Raw genomic sequence first — 24786 nt, 5'->3', positions numbered from 1 at the left:
CATCACTGGGAGGGGACTAGGTGGGAGAAGTCAAGTGGACAGCGCAGACCAAGCATTCCTGGGTCTTCTCACCAATGACAGCAGTGCCGATGGTGGCTCTCTGAGGCGCCTGCACACCGGCCGCCGCGCCGGGTTGAACAGACATCCTCTAGCACGTCGCTGCTCCCGGGGCTCAAAGCTGCTGTGCTCCCTTGCAGAGAAGGAAGGGACTCAGACTACTTGGCTGGAGAAGAGCTTATAATCCTTGGGGGCTCAGGCAGGAGGTGGTTAAAAGAAAGGGAACCAATAAGAAAAACAGTCAAAGGGTGGATCTTGAGGAGGGAGCATGACTTCTTGACAAAGTTCAGGGACACCACCTTCACGAGCTGGAATGGTGTCCTGAGATGGTCATGGAGCCTGGAGTGGTTCCAGCGGGACTGGAAGTGGTGCCCTCCAGGCAGATGCTGAGTCCTAGAGAGAGCTGGCGGCCGTGGGTCTCGGTCCACACCTACTCAGGGAAATGACTTAGGTTCTCCCAGGTGCTGTATTAAGGGTGGAAGCAAAATTCTTTGGGGAACACAAGCAGCAATTGGAAGAATTTTTTTATATGCACTGAAATGGTTCTAAGAGAGCCCACTTGGCCGTTTCCCTTAATGCCAGTTCAGACTGCACAATTTGTTTAGAAACCTGTGTTACTGCATGAGCACCCACAGGATAAAGCAAATTTCCCTCCTACAAATAAGTAGGGGTGGATCATAATGGAGCAGAGTCAAGGTCATTGAACTCTAAGCCCTTCCAAAAGCAAAAGCAGGGTCCACAGGAGCGTATGAGAAGCCAGAGTTGGTCAGAGAGCTTAATCAACCTAAGATGGCCTAACGTCCTGCTTTTAAAAAACTAATCCCAGGGTGGGAGTGGGGGAGGGGAGGTGGCGGTAAAACATCTGGCCAAGAAAACCAGTAATAACGTATACTTCTGAGCTCTATGGATGTGTTCATGGAAACGACTACGAGCAGGTGCCGTGGAGGCTGGGGAAAGTGATGTGATGGGTTATACAGCTGATGGGCTGAGTACTTCTGTGTAGAGACTCAACAATGTGCTACAAATGTGATACTTAATCCTGAACTGCATGTATTGGGGATTGTTCCAAAAAAATAATAACTTTCATTGAATCAATAAATTAACAGTTTTGCACTTGCTGGCTTTTCTTGCTGTAAATGGTGACTAAGAGGTTGGGACAGAAATCTTGCCACCCCCTGGAAAGCTTGGATAAATCTTCAAGACCTGTGGAGCCAACCATTTCCTTCTGTTCGCAGAAAAGCACCACTGCCTGGGTTGTGATCTTTGCCAAGTGACCACTTCTGACACACTTGGCCACCTCTTTATCACTGGATGACTGATACAGGACTGATGTGCTGCTGCCCTTAGTGGAAAGACAAATGCATGTTCAGTCCTGTTTTCATAAATAAAAATGTTGACAACCACCAGCTTCCCAAGCGGGAGACCAGCCACTGCTATGGGGACCTTAGGCTTGTGTTTCCTGTGTCTTGGGGGAGAGGCGGGGTACACCTTGAACTGCGAACATGGGTGTATGGACGATGCAGTGGATCCCTACCTTCAGTCCTATGAGGTGGGGCCAGAGTGGGGTCCCGGTGGGGCGGTTGTGGTTCCTTGGTACTCGCTTCCGCCTCAGGCACCTGCTTCTGGGATCGGCCCATTTTAGTGCCCGACTCACCCCTGTGGCAGAGTGCTCTGCGTTGATGAACATCTCTTCCTGCTCGCATTCCGTGCATCACAAGCAGGCACACGCTATTGTGCATCTGCATTTGGCAGATGGTGGTGTCTTTAATTAGCGTGCTTCTCCCTGACGGATCCCTCTGTGGCGCTGGACGCTTGGAAATCAGTTGCCAAAGTGCTTAAAGGCAAATAGGCCTTTCTTTCTTAGCCTTCCGCGCCATGTGGCCTTTCTTAAGAACGTAGGATCTCCCATCCTTGACCCAGGGAAAGTTTTCATGAAATGATGTTTCTGTGACTGCTTCCCGGGGGCATAGTCCTTTCTCATTGCTGTAGTGCCCATCTCTGAGCACTGCTTCTAGAGTTCTGCCGCTGGCTTCTTACCGCCCACACCACTGTGCTGGACATGGAAGGAGAAACGGGGTTTTCAGGCCATGCCACACCGCTGCTCCCAGGGGAGAGTTAAAAATATTTGAGCTCCCTTTTTGCTCTTTGTTTGTTAGTGGACTCGGCGCTTCCCCAGCGTAAATACAGTCATCTGATTATTAGTCCTGAGATGTCCTCAGTGAACTGGGTCAGGGCTGATGGGGATCTGGAGTTGGACTGCTGAGCTTGTGGCTCGGCTGTCAGAGAATGGTCCATGGTGGAAGCCAATGGTGCTTCCAAATCTGTGTTCCGGACCCAAGAGGTGGGAAAAAGGCCTGGGGAGCACATGCCATGTCCAGAGCTTTCCCCTTGCTCTCCCAGAAGGCCATGCCTAAGACCGCCTCTGTGAGTGGCGATCACAAGAGGAAGGAAGAGGGTATTGCTGAAACCTGAGACCATAAAGTTAGCTCTTACTAGGTTTTCCACTGAGTGGCATGGGAAAGTCCAGCTTGCACACTGCTCCCACACTCTTACAGAGAAGGAAGCCGCAGGCAAGCGAAGGCCTGTCCTCACTCCGGGTCAGATTGATTAATGCCGTCTTTCCCCTCCTCCCGTCTCTTTCCCCAGGTCTGTTGCGGTTCCTCCCACTTTTCCATAAGCAGAACAAGAACCAAATCAAAACGTCTTAACGTGTGTAGAGAGAGCACGTTCCGTGAGCAGACACAAAATGGTGGCAGGTTTGGCCAGCACGAACCAGACCAACTGAAGGGGCAGCCCACCACCGTATATCAAACCTCACTTCTGAATGTAAAAGGTTCATACGCCTTTGGCTTCCTGTTGACTTCCTCCTGACCCAGAAAGCATGGGAAATGTGAAGGGTATGCAAAATGGTCGTGGGTTACTGTTGCTCCCCTGCTCCCCCTTGACTCGGCCTGTGGCCACCAGCAGACCACGTTAACTAGCCGACCACAGACTCCACAGTGGGGGTACGGGGGCAATCTACGGCATGACGGGCAGTTACATATTATAATTTTAAAAGTATATATTATTGAATAAAAGGTTTTAAAAGAAATGTATGGAGAGTTTTCAGTGTGGAAGGGGCCATTAACCGAGACCCGTGGCCGCAGAGGACTGAATGAAGAGCATTCGTGCCAGGTTCTAGCCAGAGGAAAGCAGGGGGAGCCCCAGCGGTGAGAAGGGCTGGTTTGAAGGACACTCTTGGCCAGAGATGAGAAGTTGAACAGGTATCGTGAACTACTCCTGAGAATGGGGCAAACCGCAGGTGACTTAAGTAGATCAAGCGAGCCAGGAGAGCCGTGTTTTGCCTTGACCCTTCTAACCCAGTGACAAGGTGGTAGACAGATGTCACCTCTAGTGACCTCCAGGAGATGCCTTAGCCCCTTCTTTGCTTTTCTATTACCAGTGTCTCTGTAGTTCATTCCACCTCCCCATCCCCCACCTTCCCTGTGGTCCTTCTGGAAAAGCATCTTAACATGGAGCTTGCTTGAGTGTGCGGTCTTGCAGCAGGGAAGGGGTCAGAGGGACTCAGGTCCAGACCAAGGGCTGCTTCTCGTGGCATTTGGAAGCTCCCATGAGCTGGAAGGAATTGTGGCCCACACGACTGTGAGAGAGTGCAGTGGAAGCACCGGGTGTATTATGTGAAAATGAAACCTGCTTTACAAACAAGTCTTCCCTGGCTCCCTCAGGCCTGCCGTCTCAGGACAGCTGTGCCACAGGGAGCTAAAAGCAGCCACAACCTGGTGGCTACCCAGCTTTGCCTCTGGCTGTGGCCTGCGTCCTCCCACAGCCTCTAGAAAGCAAGAGAGCCGGGCAGACCCCGATGCCCACGCGGCTCAGGGGAGCCCACTAGTTCCCCACAAAAGCCACTTGGTCCCACAACATTCCTTCTTCTTTCTTTGCTGCTTGTCCTGAACAGGTGACTGTGGGAACCCAGGTGTGGACACTCACAGTTTCTGAAGCAGTTGTGGGGGGAGAGCAAAGAGGCCCCTCAGGGTCATCACGGCGTCACAGTGTCCCTTGGAGCAGCCTCTGTCGTATCCAAGCAGTTGCACAGGTGTGGGAGCCCGAGACAGTGCCTGGCCCCGGACACCAGCGACGAGGGCCGGCAGGCCTGCTGCCAGCAGACTTTGTAAGGCCAACGGGACACTGAGTGGATGGACTTGGGACTTTGCAGCACCACCGCTGGCCTGGTTTTCTCAAGCAGGCTCTCTCATGCAGCCCTTTTGACTCAAGGCTCTGCAAATTTCTTGTGGTCTCCCATCCTCGAAGCTCCTACAGACATGGTGCTTCGTGTGTGCACGTTACCTACCTAGCCCATCACTCCATGTTGACCCATCGGCATTTGAGAACCTTCCCAGATGAGAAGGGTCTCTGCAGAGTAGATGTTGATTGGCTCGGGAACTCTTAGATGCCATGCAGAACATGGATGCTAGCTCCCTGTTTATCTTCTCAACCGAGGTGCTCTTTAACTTCCCCATGGGAAAGTCTTGTTTTCCAGAAACCTCTCAAGCATTTCAGATAAGTTTCTTTTTTGTCGATGACTACTGTTGGGTGGGAGAGAGTTTGTGGAATAAAGGGAAAGAAGGAGTTTTTGCTTAGGCTTTTTTGACCTTGAGAAAAGGGGACAGGGGACCTGCTTACCCAAAAACCGTCTATAAGGCTCATCTGCAGCATGCTTGGAAATCCAGAATATCGATTCTCATCTCAGTGCTCCTGCTTTGTGTTTGGGCTGTTTAAAGTAATGTTTGTTTAACTTTTCTAATTACCAAAGTACTATATGCTCACGGCAAAAAATGCAAATGTTACCTAAAAGTCAATCATGAAAGCTTTCCCCCACCTAATGCCCACCCCTAACCCACCACACACAAACACGTACAAAATCTCTTTTCTCTCTTGGAGGTAGCTATGGTTAAATTTGGCGTATATCCTGTGATTTTTTTTTCCTTCATGTTTATGAAGTTAAAAAATGGTGACAATTTTTATTTTTACAGAAATGTCTTCAAACTATACGTCGGTTTTTTTGTTTTTGTTTTTGTTTTTTTGCAACTTGTGGTTTCCCGAAGTTGTGACAGTTTCACCGTCAGCACGTACAGATCTACCTCACCTGTGTTTCGTGGCGGGGTGGTGGTCCAGTGTGTGACGTACTGCAGGCGAAGCAGTCCTTACCGATGATAGAGTCTTGGCAGAACTATTACCAATATGCCGCAGTGAACACATTTGCACATATATTTTTACGCAGTACATTGTGTTTGTGAGATAAAATCTTAAAAAGGAATTGTGCCATATGTTTTGTTTTGTCTTAAGGCATTGCCATGATTCAGAGAAAGCAGGCTTCTCTTCCCTTCTCTCACCGGTCTAGGTTGGAACTGTGATGCCTTTAGTGGTGGAACTCTTGTGGGACTCTGTCAGGCACTCAGAACATGGTGCCTAGAGTCTTTGAGCTTTCCAGGAAAGCAGGAATGTTTGAAACCTGAAAAAAAAAAAAGTATTGGCGCTCACATAAGAAAGTTACAAAATAAAAAATTAATAAATGTAATTATCTGTCTTTCCAATCCTATGAGCTTCATTGTTATTTGCTTTAAAAAATATTTCTCTTATGGTAGTGAAGTGTCACAATCACCAAATCAAATCATTTTAAAGCAATTCTTAAAGATCTTTAAAAAAAAAAAAAAAACAAGAAAAAAGTTACCTTAAATATGAAAAATGGCTACCTTTTAATACGTTTGATATGCTGTAGGGAAGCCTTCAAAAGTAAGCAGGGAGGGGGCTGGCAAATGTTATAAAATATCCCTGGGCAGAGGGTGGGTATAGAATGGATGAGCAGCACTTTGAGGAATATTCAGGAAGCTTTTAAAATGTGCATTTGAAACACATAGTACTAAGTGAAGACGCCAGACTCAAAAGGCTACTTACTAAGTAATTCATTTCTGTGACATTCTGGGAAAGGCAAAATGTAAGATGGAAAACGCATCTGTGGTCGCCAGGGATTCGGCATGACCAGGACAGGGTTGGGGGCTTGATAACAGGAGGAAATTTGGGGGTTGATGGAACTGTCTGTATCCTAAATGTGGCGATGGTTATGTGACTCAGTGCCTTTGTCAAAACTGTACAGCCCCCCAAAAGAGTACATTTTCCTATATGTGGATTAAAAAATAAATTTTAAAAACAACAATAATGCACAGAGGCCCAACAGAGTCCCACTTGAACTTCACTCTCAGATGAGCAGGAGCGTTTTCTGCCCACCGTTGTATCTTTTACTGATGTCGTCAGGGCTGATGGTCTTTGGCTATAACAACTGGTGATGGCAAGCAGTGGTCCTTCACCCACCAACTGAACACCCACTTCCAAGGCAGTCTTCCGTCTTTGCTCTGAGCTAAAGGGTGATTCTTCAGGCAGAACTACTCCCTTCATTACTATGCCTTCCCACCCCGATCAGCAAGGAGGAATAAGGCATAAACTCTGCCTTGCCAGTGTGTGGCAAGTCCCTTGTGTCTCTCAGAGGCCAGTGTTCAGAGTTTCTGGGCTTTGGACATGAGCAAACACTGTCCACTGGGTTCTGGTGTCTGACCAGAGCCTCTACACACTGAAAAGGATGTGTATAATTACTGGTGTTTCTAATATCTTAATAATTAAAGCTGTACATTTAAAATCTACTCTGTGTTTCTAAGATTGATTTCCAAATCTTGTTCTAACTACCAACTAGTTGGTTTTATATATAAACACTTTTGCTTATTCCTTGATTGTTGCTCAATCAACTCAAAACATAATGGGTTAAACTGTAAATATTGCTTGTACACTTAATCTAGTTTTCTTAGACATTTCAAAGTCAACCATATATTTAATCTGTTTGATTTCTACAAATATTTCCAGTAACTAAAAGGAAAGACCTAAAATCGGATGAAGTCTTCCTAAGCATTCAAATGCAAACATACTTAAACTCCTAGACTTAATAAGTCAAAATCTTTAAACAGTAAATGTTTATAAACTTAAAATGTCTTCAACATTTTTAAATTAAAATCACAGACTTAATTTCACATTCCTTTAAGAATTTCAAATGAAATTCAAAGTATCCGATTCTCCAATACATTAAGTTATCTTAAATAACAAAACGTCACAATAATCGGAAGCTTACTCCTCACGTTGACATGGGTTACTGATATCATGGGTTTGACTTACTTGTATTCATCTCTGCGTGGGTTGACATCCTACCAAGGTAACCTATCTAAACTCAGGACTGTGATACATCCATGGTCCGAGATTCTGGGATGGTCAAGTACTGGTTGCTACTTCTACGATGGTTCTACCCAAATTTCAGGTCAACAAACTAAGCCCCTTGCAGTAGTAATGAGGTTTTCAAGACCACCCCTATCTTGTACCTCATTTGATGATAGTTAGAATAATGTTAACCTCTTCTGAAACTCTTAATGGCCTGATTTGTATCATTTGAGCTTCCTCACCCACTATCCAGATTGGAATCCCTTTACTGTCTCAGTAAATTCTGCTTCCTTTCTATTTATTACTTTTTAAACTGACTCATCCACCCCATTCTGATTATAGGAATCATTGAAGAAAGCAACTCATTAGCAAGATTTTTCTTGTGTTTTGTCATTAAATGACTTCATGTTGATGAAGGGAAAGCAGTCTTAAAGAATTATAGTGTTGTTGTTGTTTTAGTTTTATTTATTTATTTGACAGACAGAGGTTACAAGTAGGCAGAGAGGCGGGCAGAGAGAGAGGAAGGGAAACAGGCTCCCTGCTGAGCAGAGAGCCCGATGTGGGGCTTGATCCCAGGACCCTGGGATCATGACCTGAGCTGAAGGCAGAGGCTTTAACCCCCTGAGCCACCCAAGCGCCCCAAGAATTATAGTGTTTAATGCATTTTTCTGTGAGAGGCAGTTTTAGGTTAATTTGGTCAATGTTAACTTTGAAACGAAAGTAAAAGTCAGAGATGAGCATTTGGCTCTACTCTACTCGTCCATCCATCCATTCAGTCATCGTGTGCTTGCCATGATGTGTAGGTGCTGAGACACATGCGCAAAAGAAGACACAGTTTGCACTTGAAAAGTTTGCACACCAAAATTAAGCCTACAATGGAGCCAACTCACTAATTTATGTTCTCCAAACCTTTGAACAAATCATCTTTACTGTAGCCAAAGCCATAATCACAATCAACTTTGAATCCCAACATAAGAAACAACTGAAGACAGTTAAGGCAGATGCTTACTGAGAATGGGTAGTTAGGAGAAGCAAACATTCATTTTCTCCATCAGCTCACTCATTGATTGGCTCCCTGTTCAAGGCCCTTGGGCCCACACTCGCTCAAGGTGTTCCATGTTAGTTAAGAACGCACTGTTACTGAGAGAAATGTGAGCAGGCAAATGGGATAGGCAAGCCCCAATTCAGAGTGGAAGGAGACTTCTACTGGCTGGCTGGTGTGGAGCTACTTAGGCCAGGAGAGACAGAGCCTGTGCTGGGCCTGCATTGACCAGGACCACAGGTCCATGACTCTGATTCACTGATTCAACACATACTTACTGCATTCCCACTTTATGCAAGCACTTGGATTGGGTCCTGGGAAGACAACTATAAGCAAGACAGACCAAATCCTTTCTCCCAGAAGATCAAAATCAGAGGAAGGGAGATAACAATAAGTAATATAGATGATGAAGGTATGACAAATTCTATAAAAAAAAAAAATAAAGTGGGGTAGGGAACAAATAGTTGGGGTGGGAGTGGTGCCATTCCAGGTTGTTTGTCAAAGAAGTCCTCTCTGATGAGGTGTATAGTGAGTTGGATAGTGTCCCCTCAAAATTCATGTCCACCCAGAACATAGAAACGGGCATTTATTTGGAAAGAGGGACTTGGTGGATGCATTCTCAAGATGATGTTCTACTGGATTCAAAGTAGACACTAAGTCCAGTGACTGGTGTGCTCATAAGAGGAGAGGACACATGGGAAGTTTATGTCAAGATGGTGGAGAGAGGGTGCCTGGGTGGCACAGTGGGTTAAGCCTCTGCCTTCAGCTCAGGTCATGATCTCAGGGTCCTGGGATCAAGCCCCGCATCGGGCTCTCTGCTTAGCAGGAGCCTGCTTCCCCCTCTCTCTCTGCCTGCCTCTCTGTCTACTTGTGATCTCTCTCTCTCTCTCTCTCTCTGTGTCAAATAAATAAGTAAAATCTTAAAAAAAAAAAAAAAGATGGTGGAGAGATTGGAGTGAGGATGCCATAAGCCAAGGAACATCTAGGGCCATCAGAAGATGGAAGAGGCAAAGCAGGATCCCTGAACATTTTAATAACAAGGCATAAATTGTTCACTGGCCTAAAGTGAACAAGTCATCCAAAATAAGTCATCCAAAAATAAGTTTCATATAAAAAAATTTGACTTTCTACTCTAATAAGATCCATATATTCCACCCCCCATCCCCCACCCCACACCATGTTTGGAAATTCTGGTTAGATTGTTCACAGGGTTGCTGTGAGGATTAAATGATCTAGTGAAGGCTAAAGCTCTTCTACTAAAGTATAGTGCCTGACACCTAATAAATGCTCAACTGATCTTAGCTATTTGTAGCAGTTTTGATGAGGATGTTAACAGCAAACTCCTTTTCTGGCAGCCACAATACCCAGCACAGGCCTGGGCACACAGTGTAATATTGAGGAGATGCTCAGGAGCGATTGGTCTCCAACATTCGCGATTTCTTCCACACCTGAAAAATCAGAGCTTATTTTATGTCTTTTTTTTTTTTTTAAGATTTTATTTATTTATTTGACAGACAGAGATCACAAGTAGGCAGAGAGGCAGGCAGAGAGCCAAAGATCATGACCTGAGCCAAAGGCAGAGGCTCAACCCTCTGAGCCACCCAGGCGCCTCTATTTTATCTTTTAAAACCTGTTCTAAATATTAATTGATTTAAAACAGCTATTGATTCAACTCAACCAACTCAACTTTATTTTGTTTAATTTTATTAATTTCTGCTTTTATCTTAATGCTCAGGCTTTTGGTTTGCTAGTGCATTGAAAGAAATACATTTTCTGAGAGCACTGGTTTGCATCCCACGAGATAACGGGGTGTATTCGTAGCGACTCCCTTGATAATTAAGCAATGATGCGTATAAGGCGCTTAGCACAGTGAGTGCACAATAAGGGTCGGCTACTTTAATATTATCCTGCACTTGGCCAACATCTATTTGACATTCTCAGGACACCAGGTAAGCAATTGCTTAGCCACGCTACCTTCCGCGCCTTTCTCCACTTTCCTTTTGCCCTTGTAACTCCTCCCAGTCCCCCAGGGGGCGGGGCCAGGTCTTCACTCCCCTGACCCTACCCAGCCACGTTTCCTTGACACCGGGTTCGCGTACCACACATTCCACAATCCTCTATCTCCTTCCGCCTTCTAAAAGCAACTCTGAGGGACTACCAAGTAAAAATAGTTCCCTGACAACTGAGTTCTTTCCACAAGGAGGCGGAACTGGGGCGGGACTTAAGAGCGGAAGGGACAGGAAGTTCGTGATTCTTGTGGCAGGATTGGGCTCCGCGCGCTCAGGGGGCGGGTCAAATAGGCGGAGGGATCCATGTTACGCGGCGCACGTCCCGTCGCCTCCATTTAAGGCGGGAGGAGCGGCGCGGGCGGCAGTTGCTGTGGTTTCCGAATTGAGGTTGCGTTAATTTTGTGAGAGCTGAAACTCGAGGACTTAGAGTCTGGCTCCCAAGTTTAGCCGCGGGGAACTGTAGATCAGGCGGCCAGGAGCGCAGCTTCTCATCTTCGAACCAGGACCGGCCCCTGCTTTCCCTTAGCCACTTGGTGCTCATATCGAGGTCGGCTCCGGGGCGGCTGGGAAGGCCGCGGGCGAGATGTTCAAAAACACATTCCAGAGCGGCTTCCTCTCCATCCTCTACAGCATTGGCAGCAAACCCCTGCAGATCTGGGACAAAAAGGTTAGGAGCTGGGAGGCGGTGGCAGGGCGGGGTGCAGGGGCCGCGCCCCCTCCTCCGGGGGTTCGGGACGGGATGGCGGGTAGTTGTGCCGAGTTGGAGCTCCGGGGAGGCCAGGCGGGCGCTGCTGTGACCTGTCCCCAGGCTGGTGTGACAGAGGCGCGATGTATGGACGTCTTGTCAGCAAGGGGATGGGGGTTGCGTGTAGGGTGCGCGTGGCTGGTGTTTAAGTGTCCTGCGGCTGTGGTGTGGTTGTGGTCCCTCGCCACCGTCTTGACTTGGTCAGTCAATTCCCCAGAGTCTCGGTTTCCCCATTCATATAATGCCCATATCCTAGCGTGAAATGCATAAACTTAACTGAGGTTGCTTTGGGAACATAGAGATGAAAGAAGCTGCTGTTCACTGATTTCACAAATATTTACTGAGAGCCTGTTTTGTGCCAGGCACTGTGCTGGGCACAAGACACAGAGTCTTTGTTCCAGGCATCCTCACAGGGACAAAGCCAGAAGGCAGTTGTGTTTGGATTTGATTCATTCGCTCCTTTCCTTACAGTGATCTCAAACAAGGTTAGAAGTCGGTGCCCTTAGGCACCTGCTCCACATTCGTTGCTACTTGGGGTCTGTGCTGTGCCTTCCGTGCTTGATGTCTACATCAGGAAAATTGCAGAATAGTGATAAAGTTTTGTTTGGAGTAATAAGCTCAGAGCCAAGTACCAGCCTCACTATTTTTATTGAGGTATCCACTGGATAACACTTTCACTGAGCCCAGGAGATGATGACCCTGCCCTTCGTCTCCTTTATGGAGGTATTGAGTAGGGGACATGTGTGTCTAGCATGCTATGAGTTGGTCTGCATTTTTTGACTTCGTTATTTCATTTCTCATGCATGTTCTCTGTCAGCTGTACCCCCCCCCCCCCCCGCTTTAAGTTAAGACAGGTACTCTATTGTGAAAGACAGGTGATTCCTCAGGGGACAACAGAAAGAAGTGGTATGTTGAATGGTGTTTTTCTAGAGATGGATGTGGAATCATCTACAGTTTATCTGTCATGAAGTCAAGAATCTTGGATTTCTTCTCAGAACAAATCTTTGTCTTCCCATATCCCCAGATAAGCATTTTGGGCCACCTAGAGATTGAGAGAGAACACAGATAGCCTTTTGCCTGTAATCACTAGGGATATCTGCATTTCCAAAGAAGCAGTGAGGGTGGTATGTTCTTAATGTCATTTTTGTAAGATAGTTGAAAGATCTGAATATAGTGGGTTGTTTGAGCCTTTTGCTTATCTGAAAAACTTGAGCATCTTTCTTCTTTCACAGTGCTTCTTTTTTTTTTTTTTTTTTAAAGATTTATTTATTTATTTGACAGAGAGAGATCACAAGTAGGCAGAGAGAGAGAGAGAGAGAGAGGAGGAAGCAGGCTCCCCGCTGAGCAGAGAGCCCGATGCGGGACTCGATCCCAGGACCCCGAGATCATGACCCGAGCCGAAGGCAGCGGCTTAACCCACTGAGCCACCCAGGCGCCCCTTTCACAGTGCTTCTATCCACAAGTTCAGGCTAATACCAAGAGTATTACACAGGAAAGCAGTTCCTTAATTTTTTCCCCTATGTTACTGAGGTTTTTCAGTTCCATGGTTTTGTTCACATTATAGTAAGCGCTGTAAACTCTAAATCTCATCTCTGCAAAGAGAACTTGGAGTGAATGTACCTGAGAACTTTGTAAGGATGTGGCTTGACTTAGTTACAGACTGTCATGGAGAGAGTGGCCTTGGTGCCACTGAACATGGAGTTGTAACAAAAGTGTCAATATGAGGCAATCGAACTAGAGAATGCGACCTAATCTAAGAGGGGTTTACAGAGCAGGTCAGAGAACGTACTCCCCCTGAAAAAATTCCAGGGGTGGTGAGACCTTAGCATTTCTGGTAGGTGAAACTTACCAGAGTTGACCATTTTAACCCTTCCGGAGCTTGGTCTTCTGTAGTGTGTTTTATTTTTTCAAATGCAGCTTTTTGATTAGTCAACATGTTTACACACGGAACATGAAAGCAAAGTAACCATGGTGCACTGTGTCCCTTAACAACGCCACTAGAGGTCAGATGGTACCCTAATGACATAAACACGTGTGAAAACATTAGAACAGCTGGCCAGGGTTACATGGAATAAATTAAACAGACAAAACATTTAGAGTAACACTCATTTCAGGCAAAGTTCTTGTAATAGTAAAAGTTAATTATGTTTCTACTTTTCCTATTTAGACTGAAAAGTGTTTAGGGGTGAATTTTTTTCCCTGGGGCAAGAAAAGGTAAGGAAGGAAAATGGCAAGTAGTTTGGGGTTAGATCCATAGGCTTTGTTGTCCTATTCATAGGACAGTGTGCCTTTTCTCGGCTATATTACAAAGTCCTCAGGAAGTGCTGGGAATCCAACCCAGTTGGGGAAACACTGGGAATTGATAGACTTACTAAAGATTTATTGAGCCACAGTTAAATCACTGGCACTGTGTATATTTGGGAAGATTAAAAAAAGAGAAGAAGACATTTTTCCTGCTCTCAGGGAGTAAGGTATAGTTGTAGTAAAGACAGTCTGTTGGAGGGAGGGATGGATTGCCTACAATTATCTAGAAATGGCCTTGACCTTTGCCAGTAGTTACATATGGCTATTTTTACTATTTTGATTTCACAAACTTTACTGTTCTCCTTCTGAGTTTATGAAGACAGAATTTCTATACTTGTTTTTTGTGAAGAATAATCTTGGAAAAATTAGGTTTGGCTTCTGTTGAGGCTCTGTGTCTTCTTATGAATGTGAGGAGTGAATGTCATATTCCTAACACCAGTGAATTGACAAACTCCATTTTCACGGGCGTGGTTACTAATATTTGTAACACTTGCGTTTATCCTACACTCCTTGAAGTTCATACTACCTCCCCCCATTCCATCTTTTAAATCTTAATTTAAACATTATTTCATTGGGAGCTTAAGTTAGGTCTCCTGTGTGCGCCTGTGGCCCTCTACAGCACACTTAATGGCGGTTGCCAGTTTACTGTGTATTTCCCACTAGACTGCCAGTTCCTTAAAGGGAAAAGTATTTTACCTTGAAACCCCAGGGCTGGAGTTGGGACAGTGTGGATTTGTGTCCTGGGTCTGCCTTCTCTCCTATGCTGTGTAACCTCGGGCAAGTACTTACCTACTCAGTTTTCTCATTTTGTATTGATGCTACCGCCTCCCATGATTATGGAGATTAAATGAAGGTGTATATAAGAAATGCTTGGCAGCAGAGTTATGGCATACAGTATCAAATAGGGTGGGAAACTGAGGGATTTGCTCAAGAGTAAGAAAGTCTGTAACTGATGCGAAGGAATAGGAAGTGCAGTAAAGTCAGACTTCAGAGATTAGGATAATTTTCTCGTTGTACCAGGGCTTTCCCAGTCCCAAAGCCTTAATATGGCTCTTAGGCCATACAGCTCATAGTCTGGTGCCTACTTCAACATGGTCTGGTGCCTGCTTCACTGCTTCTCCAGGCTCACCTCCCCCAGGCTCCTCACCTTAGCAGTGACCTCCCACTGAACCTGAAACCCTTCTCGAACCTTCAAGGCTTCCATACCTGCTGGTCCCTCTGCTGGGACCCACCCTTCCACTCTTCATTAGTCTCTAGGTCACAGTGCAAAGGCACTTCCTCAGGTTACATTAGTTTATATTCACTTGTCCCTCCAGGTTAAGTTCATTTGTATCCCCTTAGAGAACCTCTACTTCCTTTTCATCAGACTCCTCATACTTGAAATTAGCTTCTGAAAGTCTGTATGCCTGGCTACACTGTAAACTTAATGACAGAGATCTCTGCAATTTAAAAAAAAAATGTTACTTATTTGAGAGCATCAGAGGGGAGGGGCAGAGAGAGAGAGAGAGTCTCAAGTGGACTCCCTGCTGAGCCAGAGGCGGAAGTGGGGCTTTATCTCACCACCCTGAGATCATAACCTGAGCTGAAACCAAGAGTCTGGACCTTAACCGACTGTACCACCCAGGAGCCCCAAGACCTCAGCTGAGGAGAAATTAGGGGTTTCTTGATGTTCCCCTAACTTTTGGGACCAGCAAATACTACATTTACTAAAGGACTTTTTTGTTTAATGTAGATATTACTTCTGGTTTGTAAAGAAAATACCAGATGGTTCTATTCCCATTTATGCCTATATAAAACATACAGTTTTCGTATTTCACATATAAATCTAAGTCTAATATGTTAAAAGTTTACTAGATGAGAATGTTAATTCATACCAGCTCCTCTGCCTTTCTTGCCTCTCACCTTGTCTTTCAGCTGCAGCTGCTCCTTGCCTATTCCAAAGCTAAATATTAGAACCAGACTTTGTGGTTGTTGCTGGATAGTATTAGAGTCCCATTCCCTGTTCCTAATTTTATTTATTTATTTCCCCTGTTCCCAGTTTTAAAAATCAGCTGTTTCCAGAAAGGTAGTTTCTATACCCAGTTTTAAATTAACAAACCTTACCAGTGCATTGTTAAACTGCTGCAGTTTCCAGTAGCAGAGGCAAGGGCATTTGGGCAGGAAGGTAGTACAACTGTTTGTTTGGTGGTTTGTTTTCTTTGTTTTGTTTTGTTTTTTGTTTTGAAGACTTTCCCTGGATCAGTCTGATGATGTTTATTATTCGGAGTGACAGCTTTTACTATAATTGGACAAAGGCATAGGTTTTGGTTATACTTGCCCTTGCAAGGAATTGCTAGGGAGACTGGTTAGCAATGCACTTAATTGACCCATTGGAGCCTGCAAAGCCCAAGCTTTGAGGCAGAGCTATGCCCAGCTCTCCCCACAGAGGTCTCCCTCTGCCTGCTTTCAGACTTAGGTCCCAGCCCCTAGCTGCCAGCAGAAACTTTCCTGCTGAAATGGACAGCTCTAACGGCTTAATGTAAATTGGAACATGTGTCATTAAGACTAGGATGCCAGATGGCTGAGGGCTCAGCTGTCCACCAGGATAAGTGGGTGGAGCCAGAGAAATGAAAGGTGGGGGCAGGGAATGCATACAACTCATATGTTATTTTTAAAACACTTGAAAAAATATGGAGCATTGGCCAGCTTCCTCCCTATCCCAGGAGTACTTTTTTCCCCTCAGCTTGACCCTCCTCCCTGGAGCTTACATTGAAGGAAAAAAAAAAAATCAGTGTTCTTTATTAGTTGCCCCAGCAACCATGGAAAGCCTGGGAGAGTGATTGCAAGAAGGACTTGAAGGTTCCCTTCTTGGTGTCTGTCTGCAGGGGCTGAGAACCATTCTCATTTGTAATAGCTTAGTAGCCTGGGTTCTATAGCTCGTAGCTTGGAGGTGGTGATGTGGGGGATGGGGTACGTGGGGGTAGGGAGTTCATGGGGAAAAAAAAAAAACAAGATTGGCTTTGTTTATTTTTTGGAGGAATGAAACACTTGTAGCCCACACCTAAATAGTGGGAGAGTGTCATAAAAAAGAATTGACAAGTCAACAGTTGGCACTTGCTCATTTAGAGAGGGAAGTAGAATAAACCTACTTCCACTGTAAGCAATAAATGCTGACCAGTTCATTTTGTCTTCATTTCAAAGCCAGGCCTGCTTAGCGACCTCTGAACTGGAAGGAGCTGAGGAAAGGAAGTTGATGCTTTCTGAGGCCGTGTATCTTGTTATATGTGTTTGTCCGAAGCTGGACTGAGGAGGAGGGGGTGGCTTCCTGGAAGACCTTTACAGTTTGAGGCGGTGACAGCCAGATTGCCAGGGAGGGTGGTTGGGAGGACTTGCCCCAAATTGTCCACCCCTTTTCCCTTTGATCCTAATTTTAGAACCTAGAGAGGTTTGAGGAGGTTTCCTTTAAGTGCTTATTATCTCTGGTTAATTGCGCCCACCCCACCCCACCCCTCTTTTCCAGTGAGCATTTGCAGTATTTTTCCAGTGTGTATTTGACTTAATAAAGGAGAAAAATCATAATTCACTAACAAACCAACTTAATTTGATTTCAGAGCTCTGGCAGCTCGTGATATGAGAATACCTAAAACTCCAGAGAGACTGGTGGCATTCCTTTGAAAAAGCTGCCTTTTTCCCTGACTTCTCTTGTTTTATGGACTACGTTAATTAATTTTGTAAGAATTAAGTCTATGAGTGTGGTGGTTGATGTGTGCTGAGAGAAATTTCTCTTTAGGAAGTTATTGAAAGTCTAGCTAAAAATGAGTTTGCCTCTGGGTAAAAGCAGAAGAGAATACATCAAATCTGTTTTGACTTCCAGTCTGTTGGCTTCTGCGTGCAATGTAAGGCATTGTTTTCTTCTGTAAAGACTTGAATAATCATTTGCTGGAGTGAAGTCATCTGCTATAAACTTTGAGATGGGCAGAAGCAAGTTTCCTAACATTTCTTCCCTGTTAAATCTCGCTGGGCTTTCTGGAGCGGATAGATAACTCTCATTGGGCTGGGAGGGACCTTCAGAAGACCCAAGATTTGAGGCCATGCTTTCAAGCAGTGTTGGGTAAATTGCCAACAAGTTGCCTTTTAGTTGTCCTTTAGCCCTTAATCTTTTCAAGTTAACCATCTGTTTGATGTTGCATTATGTACCTTTTTTTTTTTTTTAAGATTTTATTTATTTATTTGACAGAGAGAGAGATCACAAGTAGGCAGAGAGGCATGCAGAGAGAGGAGGAAGCAGGCTCCCTGCGGAGCAGAGAGCCTGATGCAGGGCTCGATCCCAGGACCCTGGGATCATGACCTGAGCCGAAGGCAGAGGCTTTAACCCACTGAGCCACCCAGGCGCCCCCATTATGTACCTTTTAAAGAAAGAATGACGTTATATTAGATGTAACTATAATAATATTAGAACAATTAGAGGTATGTTATAAAATTGTCTTGTTGGAATACTGGCAGCTCTTAGCAATGTGAGTGCATCATGGTATTTGGAAATGGAAATAATTTCTTGTTTGATTCCTCCTTCACCAAAAAGTCGGCTTGATTTTCCCCAGCAGCTGTGGGCTAGCAAACAGAGGAGGAATATTGCCACTTCGCGTTTTTTGCTTCGTGAATATTGCCAGAGTGTTTATATGGGGGATGAGGTGGGCAGTGTTGGCATGTGGTACACAGACCCAGGGCTTTGTGCTCTTAATCTCCCTGGGAAAGAGGCCCAGAATTTGAAGCAGGAGGGCATTGGGTGTCGCCAGCTTTGTTTGAGAAGCACTTCAATGTGACATTTGTGTCTTAAAAACCTAAGAAATGCTGCATTGGCAGAGATCTGGGGCCCGTCTACCATGCATTCTGTCTCTGATAATGGGCACCAAAGGCTGATTTGTGGGAAAGCATTCTTCACGCTGGCAGCTTCCCGGGCTTTGTGACATACCCCAGGCTCTCTGGCTTCCTATAATAGCCCATGGTGGATGTGTTATCCAGGAATTTTTTAAAAATCCTCCTTGAATCTATTCATCCTTGCCAACTCTCAGGGTGACAGATTCCAGGAGTCAGCAAATATTTGAATGCTTAGTTTATGCCTAGCATAGTACTAAGCATTGTAGAAGATACAAATGATGCTTAATACTTGATCCCTACCTTTGGGCTTAGGCTTTTTCGAGGAGGCAAGACTCAATTGCATCTTTCAGGAGGAGATGGGCAGTAGTAACATCTGATCTCACATAGGAATACCAAGCACACCATAAGTGGATCAAATTCATAGTAACAGAGTTCATAGAGACTGAGGTCTAAACACAAAATGCCATATTATTAATGAGCAGTTTTGAAAAATACAACTGTCAGACTTGACACTATGCTCTCTCTTAATGTGCAAGACCAATGGAAAGACAAAGGATTGAGTCATAGACCATGACAGTCCAGTACAGCCGTTTTCACTATACCTGGAAAAAGACTCATGATTTTGGAGCATACTGTTCTAAAGCTGGTAGATCTTTTTCATTTGTGAATACATTCAGCCCTAATAGGCCAGCCCCGTGTTGAAAATGCCTGTGCCTTTCTCTGCTCCGTCCATATTAGGTGCTTCCGAGTTTAGAGCTTGAAGGTAATTCTGCTTTCCTGAATTATTTTGAGAAGGGAAATCCATATTGAGTATTGATCTCTCCCCATATTATACCTCCTACATATGCAGCAGACAGTACAAGACAATGTGGGATGAGGTGCTAAATTAAGACCTCTAGGCTACATGAGCCAGACAAATCAGAAAGAAGAGAGGTCGGTGTGGGATGAAATGCTAAAGAAGGCTTCTGTGTATGGCAAAGATGAGACTTGAATTCTTACTTTAGAAAGTTGAAATTTAGGGGCACTTGGGTGGCTCACTCATTAAACGTCTGCCTTTGGCTTAGGCCATGATCCCAGGGTCCTGCAATTGAGCCCCACATTGGGCTCCCTGCTCTGCAGGAAGCCTGCTTTTCCCTCTCCCACTCCCCCTGTTTGTGTTTCCTCTCTGGCTGTCTCTCTGTCAAATAAATAAATATTTTTTTAAAAAATAGTTGAAATTTAAGAGACTCTTTTTTTTCTTTAAAGATTTTATTTATTTGACAGAGATCACAAGTAGGCAGAGAGGCAGGCAGAGAGAGAGGAGGAAGCAGGCTCCCCACTGAGCAGAGTCCGATGCGGGGCTGGATCCTAGGACCCTGAGATCATGACCTGAGCCAAAGGCAGAGCTTTAACCCACTGAGCTACCTAGGCGCCCCGAAATTTAAGAGACTCTTAACGATTGAGAACAAACTGAGGGTTGTTGGAGGGAAGTAGGTGGGGATGAGCTAGATGGTGACGGCATTAGGGAGGGCACTTGTGATGACACTGGGGGTCGTATCCCCCCAGTGCAGTGATGCATTGAATTCTACTCCTGAAACCAGTATTACACTATGTTAACTAACTAGAATTTAAATTTAAAAAAGAAAGAAAGAAAGCAGCTTTAAAAAAAAAAATAAAAACGGGAATTTAGGGAACAGAAGGTAGGGAAACGTGAAGTAGGAGCACAGCACTAAGCATTGTAGAAGATAGAAATGGTGCTCCATACTGAGGGCGGAATGCTTTCATGTTTTGGTTGCCACCCTCCTTCTCAGTGGCATTCGTCCTTTCTGGAGAGAGTGTGTCAGGCAGTGCGGGGGCTGTGAAAAGCCTGGTCGTTCATTCTGACTCTCTCGGGATCCTCATTTGTGTTCTCTGGGTGTCAGTGTCCACATCTGTGAAATACCAGCTACCTTGTCTTGTGATTTTGGTTGTCATTTGGACTAAGTCAGAGAATGTAGATGAATGTCCCTCGTGCCCAGTGTGTACAACATTGTCCTGGCGGATGGATTGCCAGCTCACCTGCAGCTCCTCTGCTGGCTGATGGGACCCTGTAGAGAGGGAATATCATGGCTTGCTGACACATAAGCTCAGTATACCATGTCACACGGTTCTGTCATGCCCCGAGGGTTACTGTGGTCTCCTTTAAATGGTTCCATTTGGCCTTCAAAATCTTAACAAAGTTATTGCCAAATATTTCAGTACTGATCAGTTTAATTTTCTTCATTGTAGGTACGGAATGGCCACATCAAAAGAATCACTGATAATGACATCCAGTCCCTGGTGCTAGAGATTGAAGGAACAAATGTCAGGTAGGCAGTCCCTCTGTTCGCCCAGAGACACTGCACTGGCAAGGCAGTGCATGGTAGGGGTCCATAGAGCACAGATCGTGGGGCCGATGACCCGGTGGGGATCTAGCTCTGCTGCTCACACCTGGCCTTGGGCAAGTTTCTTAAGCCCTCAGGCCTGTTTCCTAACCTGTAAAATAAGGATAATGGGGTTATTGTGAAGATTGAGTAAGTGAATTGTGTGTAAACACATTAAGTGCCATAGTAAGTGCTGTGGGTTAGTTAAATTATTAATACGACCAAGGCATGCGGACATGCGTGGAGGGGTGGTACTAATCATCCAGTGGGTGACCTGGGCCACAGTGAGGTTTTCCCAGTTATTATGGTCTTAGTTTGGGTTTTCTATTATTGGATGGCTCTCTTAGACCAGAGGGGAGTTGTCTTCACTGGAGGAAATTGCTCAGCTTGCCAGCCAGGCTTTGTTTTTCAGGTATTTTCTTGTTGATATCTAGCTATGTGTGAAGCTTGTGTTTGGAGTCCAGTATTTTTTTCTTTTTTTTTAAATCATCGGGATTGAGGGATAATTGGATGATGTGTCTGGATCTTCTAGATCTACTCTCCAGTTTACCTCTTGGACCATGTGTTTTTGTGGTGTGTTCCACAGAAGAAAAGGCAACCGGTGTGTTTATCAGTGTCTCCTCTTTCTGCAGCACCACATATATCACGTGTCCTGCAGACCCAAAGAAGACGCTGGGGATTAAACTTCCCTTCCTCGTCATGATTATAAAAAATCTGAAGAAATATTTTACCTTTGAAGTACAGGTTAGTAGATGGATTTGTGTATACTCTTAGCTCTACCAAAGGGATACCCTATCAACTTGCAAGAGAAAGTAGCTCTAGGAAAGTATACTTATTCTTTTGTGTCTTTTCTGCCTCTGCTAGACACTTGGTGCAGCCATTATTATTATGACATAAATTTGGTATTAGTAACAACTTTAATGCCAAGTTTTTAAAGCAGCAGCAAGCTCCTAGGAAGTCTGAACAATAGCTATGGGATCGCAAAGCTTGAAGGTTAGAGTGTGTCTGTTCACTGCTGGTTATTGTTGGTCTTCGTTGTAGTACTTGTGATTTTTCAAATGGAAGAATGTTTATGAAATCATTCTATGGTCTGTGGGCCCTCGGCTGTGTCATGTGCCCTAAAGCAGCTGATGTCTCAGCAACTGACAAGATAAACTTGCTGCTTCCGGGCCATCTGCATCCAATGTGACCTGTATCTGGTCTGTTTATTCTCCCTTGGGCCTCAGCCTTGGGAAACCAGGCTGTGGGAGTTCAGTCCCTTGCGTCACCAAGGTTGTCTCCTTCTTCCAAAGTAGAGTTACTATGGCTCTTTTTCTGTGTTTCATAGGTACTAGATGACAAGAATGTGCGTCGGCGGTTTCGGGCGAGTAACTACCAGAGCACCACCCGAGTCAAACCCTTCATCTGTACCATGCCCATGCGGTTGGATGATGGCTGGAACCAGATTCAGTTCAATCTGTCAGACTTCACTAGGCGGGCGTACGGCACAAATTATATCGAGACCCTAAGAGTCCAGGTACTAGCTCCTTTCCTGATGGAGGCCTGAACAGGAGAAGGGAGTGTGCTCTACCTGCTGCTGGCTTGTGGCTCTTGTGACAGAACAGTGTGCCTTTCTGGCTGAGGGGCCCAAGTCACTGTCCAGAGGGCTCAGAAAGATCCAGGACACATTCAGGGGTCTGCTCAGATATAGTGGGAGAGCATAGCAAGCAAAATATCCTCTTGCCTGAACCCACCCCAAGCCATGCTGAGGAGATGCCAAAAGAGAGGAAGCTTTGACAGCATCATGGGAGGGGCTCCAGGAGAAGCAAGAAAAGAGGAAGGCCAATCATATTTTGTTTCCTTTTATTTTTTTAAAGACAAGGTTGTCATACATCCTGCTTTTTTTTTTTTTTAAAGATTTTATTTATTTATTTGTCAGAGAGAGAGATCACACAACCAGGCAGAGCGGTAGGCAGAGGCGGAGAGGGAAGCAGGCAGGCTCCCTGCTGAGCAAGGAGCCCCATGCGGGGCTCGATCCCAGGACCCTGGGATCATGACCTGAGCCGAAGGCAGTGGCTTAACCAAATCAGCCACCCAGGCGTCCCCATATTTTGTTTCTTAAAATAAGTCTTGCACCCACAGATTCATGCAAACTGTCGCATCCGACGGGTTTACTTCTCAGACAGACTCTACTCAGAAGATGAACTGCCAGCAGAGTTCAAACTGTATCTCCCAGTTCAGAACAAAGCAAAGGTAAGGGGGCCTTCCTTGGAGGAGGCCAGACGGTGAGTTGGGGAAGTGTGCTCTTCTGAGGTCAGCTGCAGAGCCTCTCCATGGTGACATGGGGGCTGGAGTACTTTTCATCCTAAGGTCTCCTTCCATCACCACTGAATCAGGATCAATCCTGTGAAATGTTTTGTTACTGCTGTCCCCACCTCCACAAGGTGGTCCTGCCCCTCCCTGCTTCCTGCTCAAGCCTTCCTTGGAGAATGTCTTCCATCCGAACCTCTAGCGGCTCATCGGTCTCCTCTGACAAAATGGCAGCCACTTACTTGCCTGACTGCTGCTGACATTATTCATTTCCGTACAGCCCAGTGTCCCCTGCAGTGTCACCAGAGTCTGGAGGGGGGGGGGTGTGTTTCGTGTCATTGGCACTGACCATCTATTTTCTGATAACTTAAACTGATGCTTCTTCTGTTTGTTTCTTTTTCTCCAGCAATAACTGGAATGCAACTCAAGGGATAGCCCCTGGACATGGCTCTTAGTTTAAAAAGGAAACTGTCTGGAGGACAATGCGAAACAAAAACAAAAACAAATATTTCTATTAGTTTACTGTGCTGTGGTTCTTTTATCTATTACTTGGTGTCCCCTGTTGTGGACACCAGTGACCATGCCATAATGCCATAATTGCATTGTAAGTACAGTGAGGAATAAGCCGTCCTTTGGAACATGAATGGTGGAGTTTATCCTGCTGCCTGCCTCAGTGTGTGGGGAGATACACTTACCACGAACTTACAGATTTAAAGATGTCCCGTAAGGCAACTTCAGACCAATATTTCTTCCTACGGTTTATTCATTGTTTTATATATTATCTAAATATATGTATATGCTGTGTAATACTCATAATCCAGAAATGAATAAAATACTATATTCTTGGTTTGTAAATTTGTTTTTAGTTTATTTTTTTAAATATATTTTTTTCCTTTATGATGTGAAGATAGAACTCTTTCCAAAGAACATCCCCTACACTCTTGCTCTGGAGTAGCTTGCGGTAAGCGTGTAAAGAACAAGACAGATCTGTAGATACTGATGCAGAACAACTCCCAAGATAAACTAAATGGAAAAAAATTTGCCCAGCATATGACCAGTAGAGTCATTTTACTAGGGTTTAGGGCCCATATCAAGCTTAAGACAAAATGGCTTCTAGTCTAGATGGCTTTTTTTTTTTTCCAGTTCTTTTTATTATCTATTTATTTATTTTCTTATTTATTTAAGAGAGAGTTGGGGGGCGGGGTGGAGCAGAGGATAAGGGAATCTGAAGCAGACTGAGCTGAGTGTAGAGCCCGAGGCAGAGCTTGATCTCACGACCCTGATATCACGACCTGAGCCCAAATCAAGAGACAGACAGTCAACTGAGCCACCCAGGCACCCACGAATGCTCTTAAATACTCTAGGAAGTTGTCGTTTTGGAACTGCACATGCTGTTCTATAATAGTGCGCCCCGTGTCTCTCAGCCTGGCAGCCACTCCCCATGTCCCTGTGTGAGCTCCAGATGAAGTGCTTGCCTTGGATTTAGTGACTTTGAAGAAAAGTGTTTCTTTAAACACTTGAATCACATGAGAACTGAAACCGTACCCCACTTTCCCTGCTCACACTTCTTGGGCATATGCTTGGTTAGTGGAATGACAGACCCTGGCACAAACAGTTAAATTTAGAAAAGTGAAATGCTTAGATGATGTAGCTCTACCCCATGCAACATTTCTGGGGAAAGCAGTCTGGGGGCAGAGAAGGGCATGTGCAGATAGACCTGGTCTTGAGGGATACAGCAGAACTACTCCTAGCATCCAGAGAGAATAGTTACTGTATCGTGTAGGATTCTTGTACGATTAAAAAAAAGGATTTTGAAAAGTAATATTCATGTAACAAGAATTTCCAAGTCAA

General features: G+C 45.1%; 2 protein-coding genes across 3 annotated transcripts in view; both read left to right on the top strand.

Annotated features, from left to right (window-relative positions):
• CSNK2A2 (casein kinase 2 alpha 2) overlaps positions 1-3148 on the top strand; it is a 37560-nt gene extending 34412 nt beyond the window's left edge. For both annotated transcript variants that reach the window (XM_059383672.1, XM_059383671.1), the window contains one exon: positions 2704-3148. The gene's annotated coding sequence lies outside the window, so the exon portion shown is untranslated. The remainder of the gene's footprint in view (positions 1-2703) is intronic.
• Positions 3149-10677: 7529 nt separating this feature from the next.
• CFAP20 (cilia and flagella associated protein 20) lies at positions 10678-23790 on the top strand. Its single transcript, XM_059383958.1, has 6 exons — positions 10678-11029; positions 20513-20592; positions 21279-21390; positions 21974-22162; positions 22768-22878; positions 23342-23790. Exons 1-6 carry the CDS (start codon positions 10946-10948, stop codon positions 23345-23347), a joined length of 582 nt encoding a protein of 193 aa, XP_059239941.1. The 5' UTR covers positions 10678-10945; the 3' UTR covers positions 23348-23790.
• Positions 23791-24786: the final 996 nt, after the last annotated feature.

Source organism: Mustela nigripes, chromosome 17 (assembly GCF_022355385.1).
Source record: "Mustela nigripes isolate SB6536 chromosome 17, MUSNIG.SB6536, whole genome shotgun sequence".
NCBI lineage: Eukaryota > Metazoa > Chordata > Mammalia > Carnivora > Mustelidae > Mustela > Mustela nigripes.
The sequence above is the reverse complement of the archived record's forward strand: the minus strand, read 5'-3'. Positions and strand labels throughout refer to the sequence as shown.

Excerpts from the sequence above, each read along its gene's own strand:
- CFAP20 (XM_059383958.1), top strand. The coding sequence starts at position 10,946 with ATGTTCAAAAACACATTCCAGAGCGGCTTCCTCTCCATCCTCTACAGC. Across the intron at positions 20,593-21,278 it reads ATTGAAGGAACAAATGTCAG|CACCACATATATCACGTGTC; the intron begins GTAGGCAGTCCC and ends CTCTTTCTGCAG. Across the intron at positions 22,163-22,767 it reads TCGAGACCCTAAGAGTCCAG|ATTCATGCAAACTGTCGCAT; the intron begins GTACTAGCTCCT and ends TTGCACCCACAG.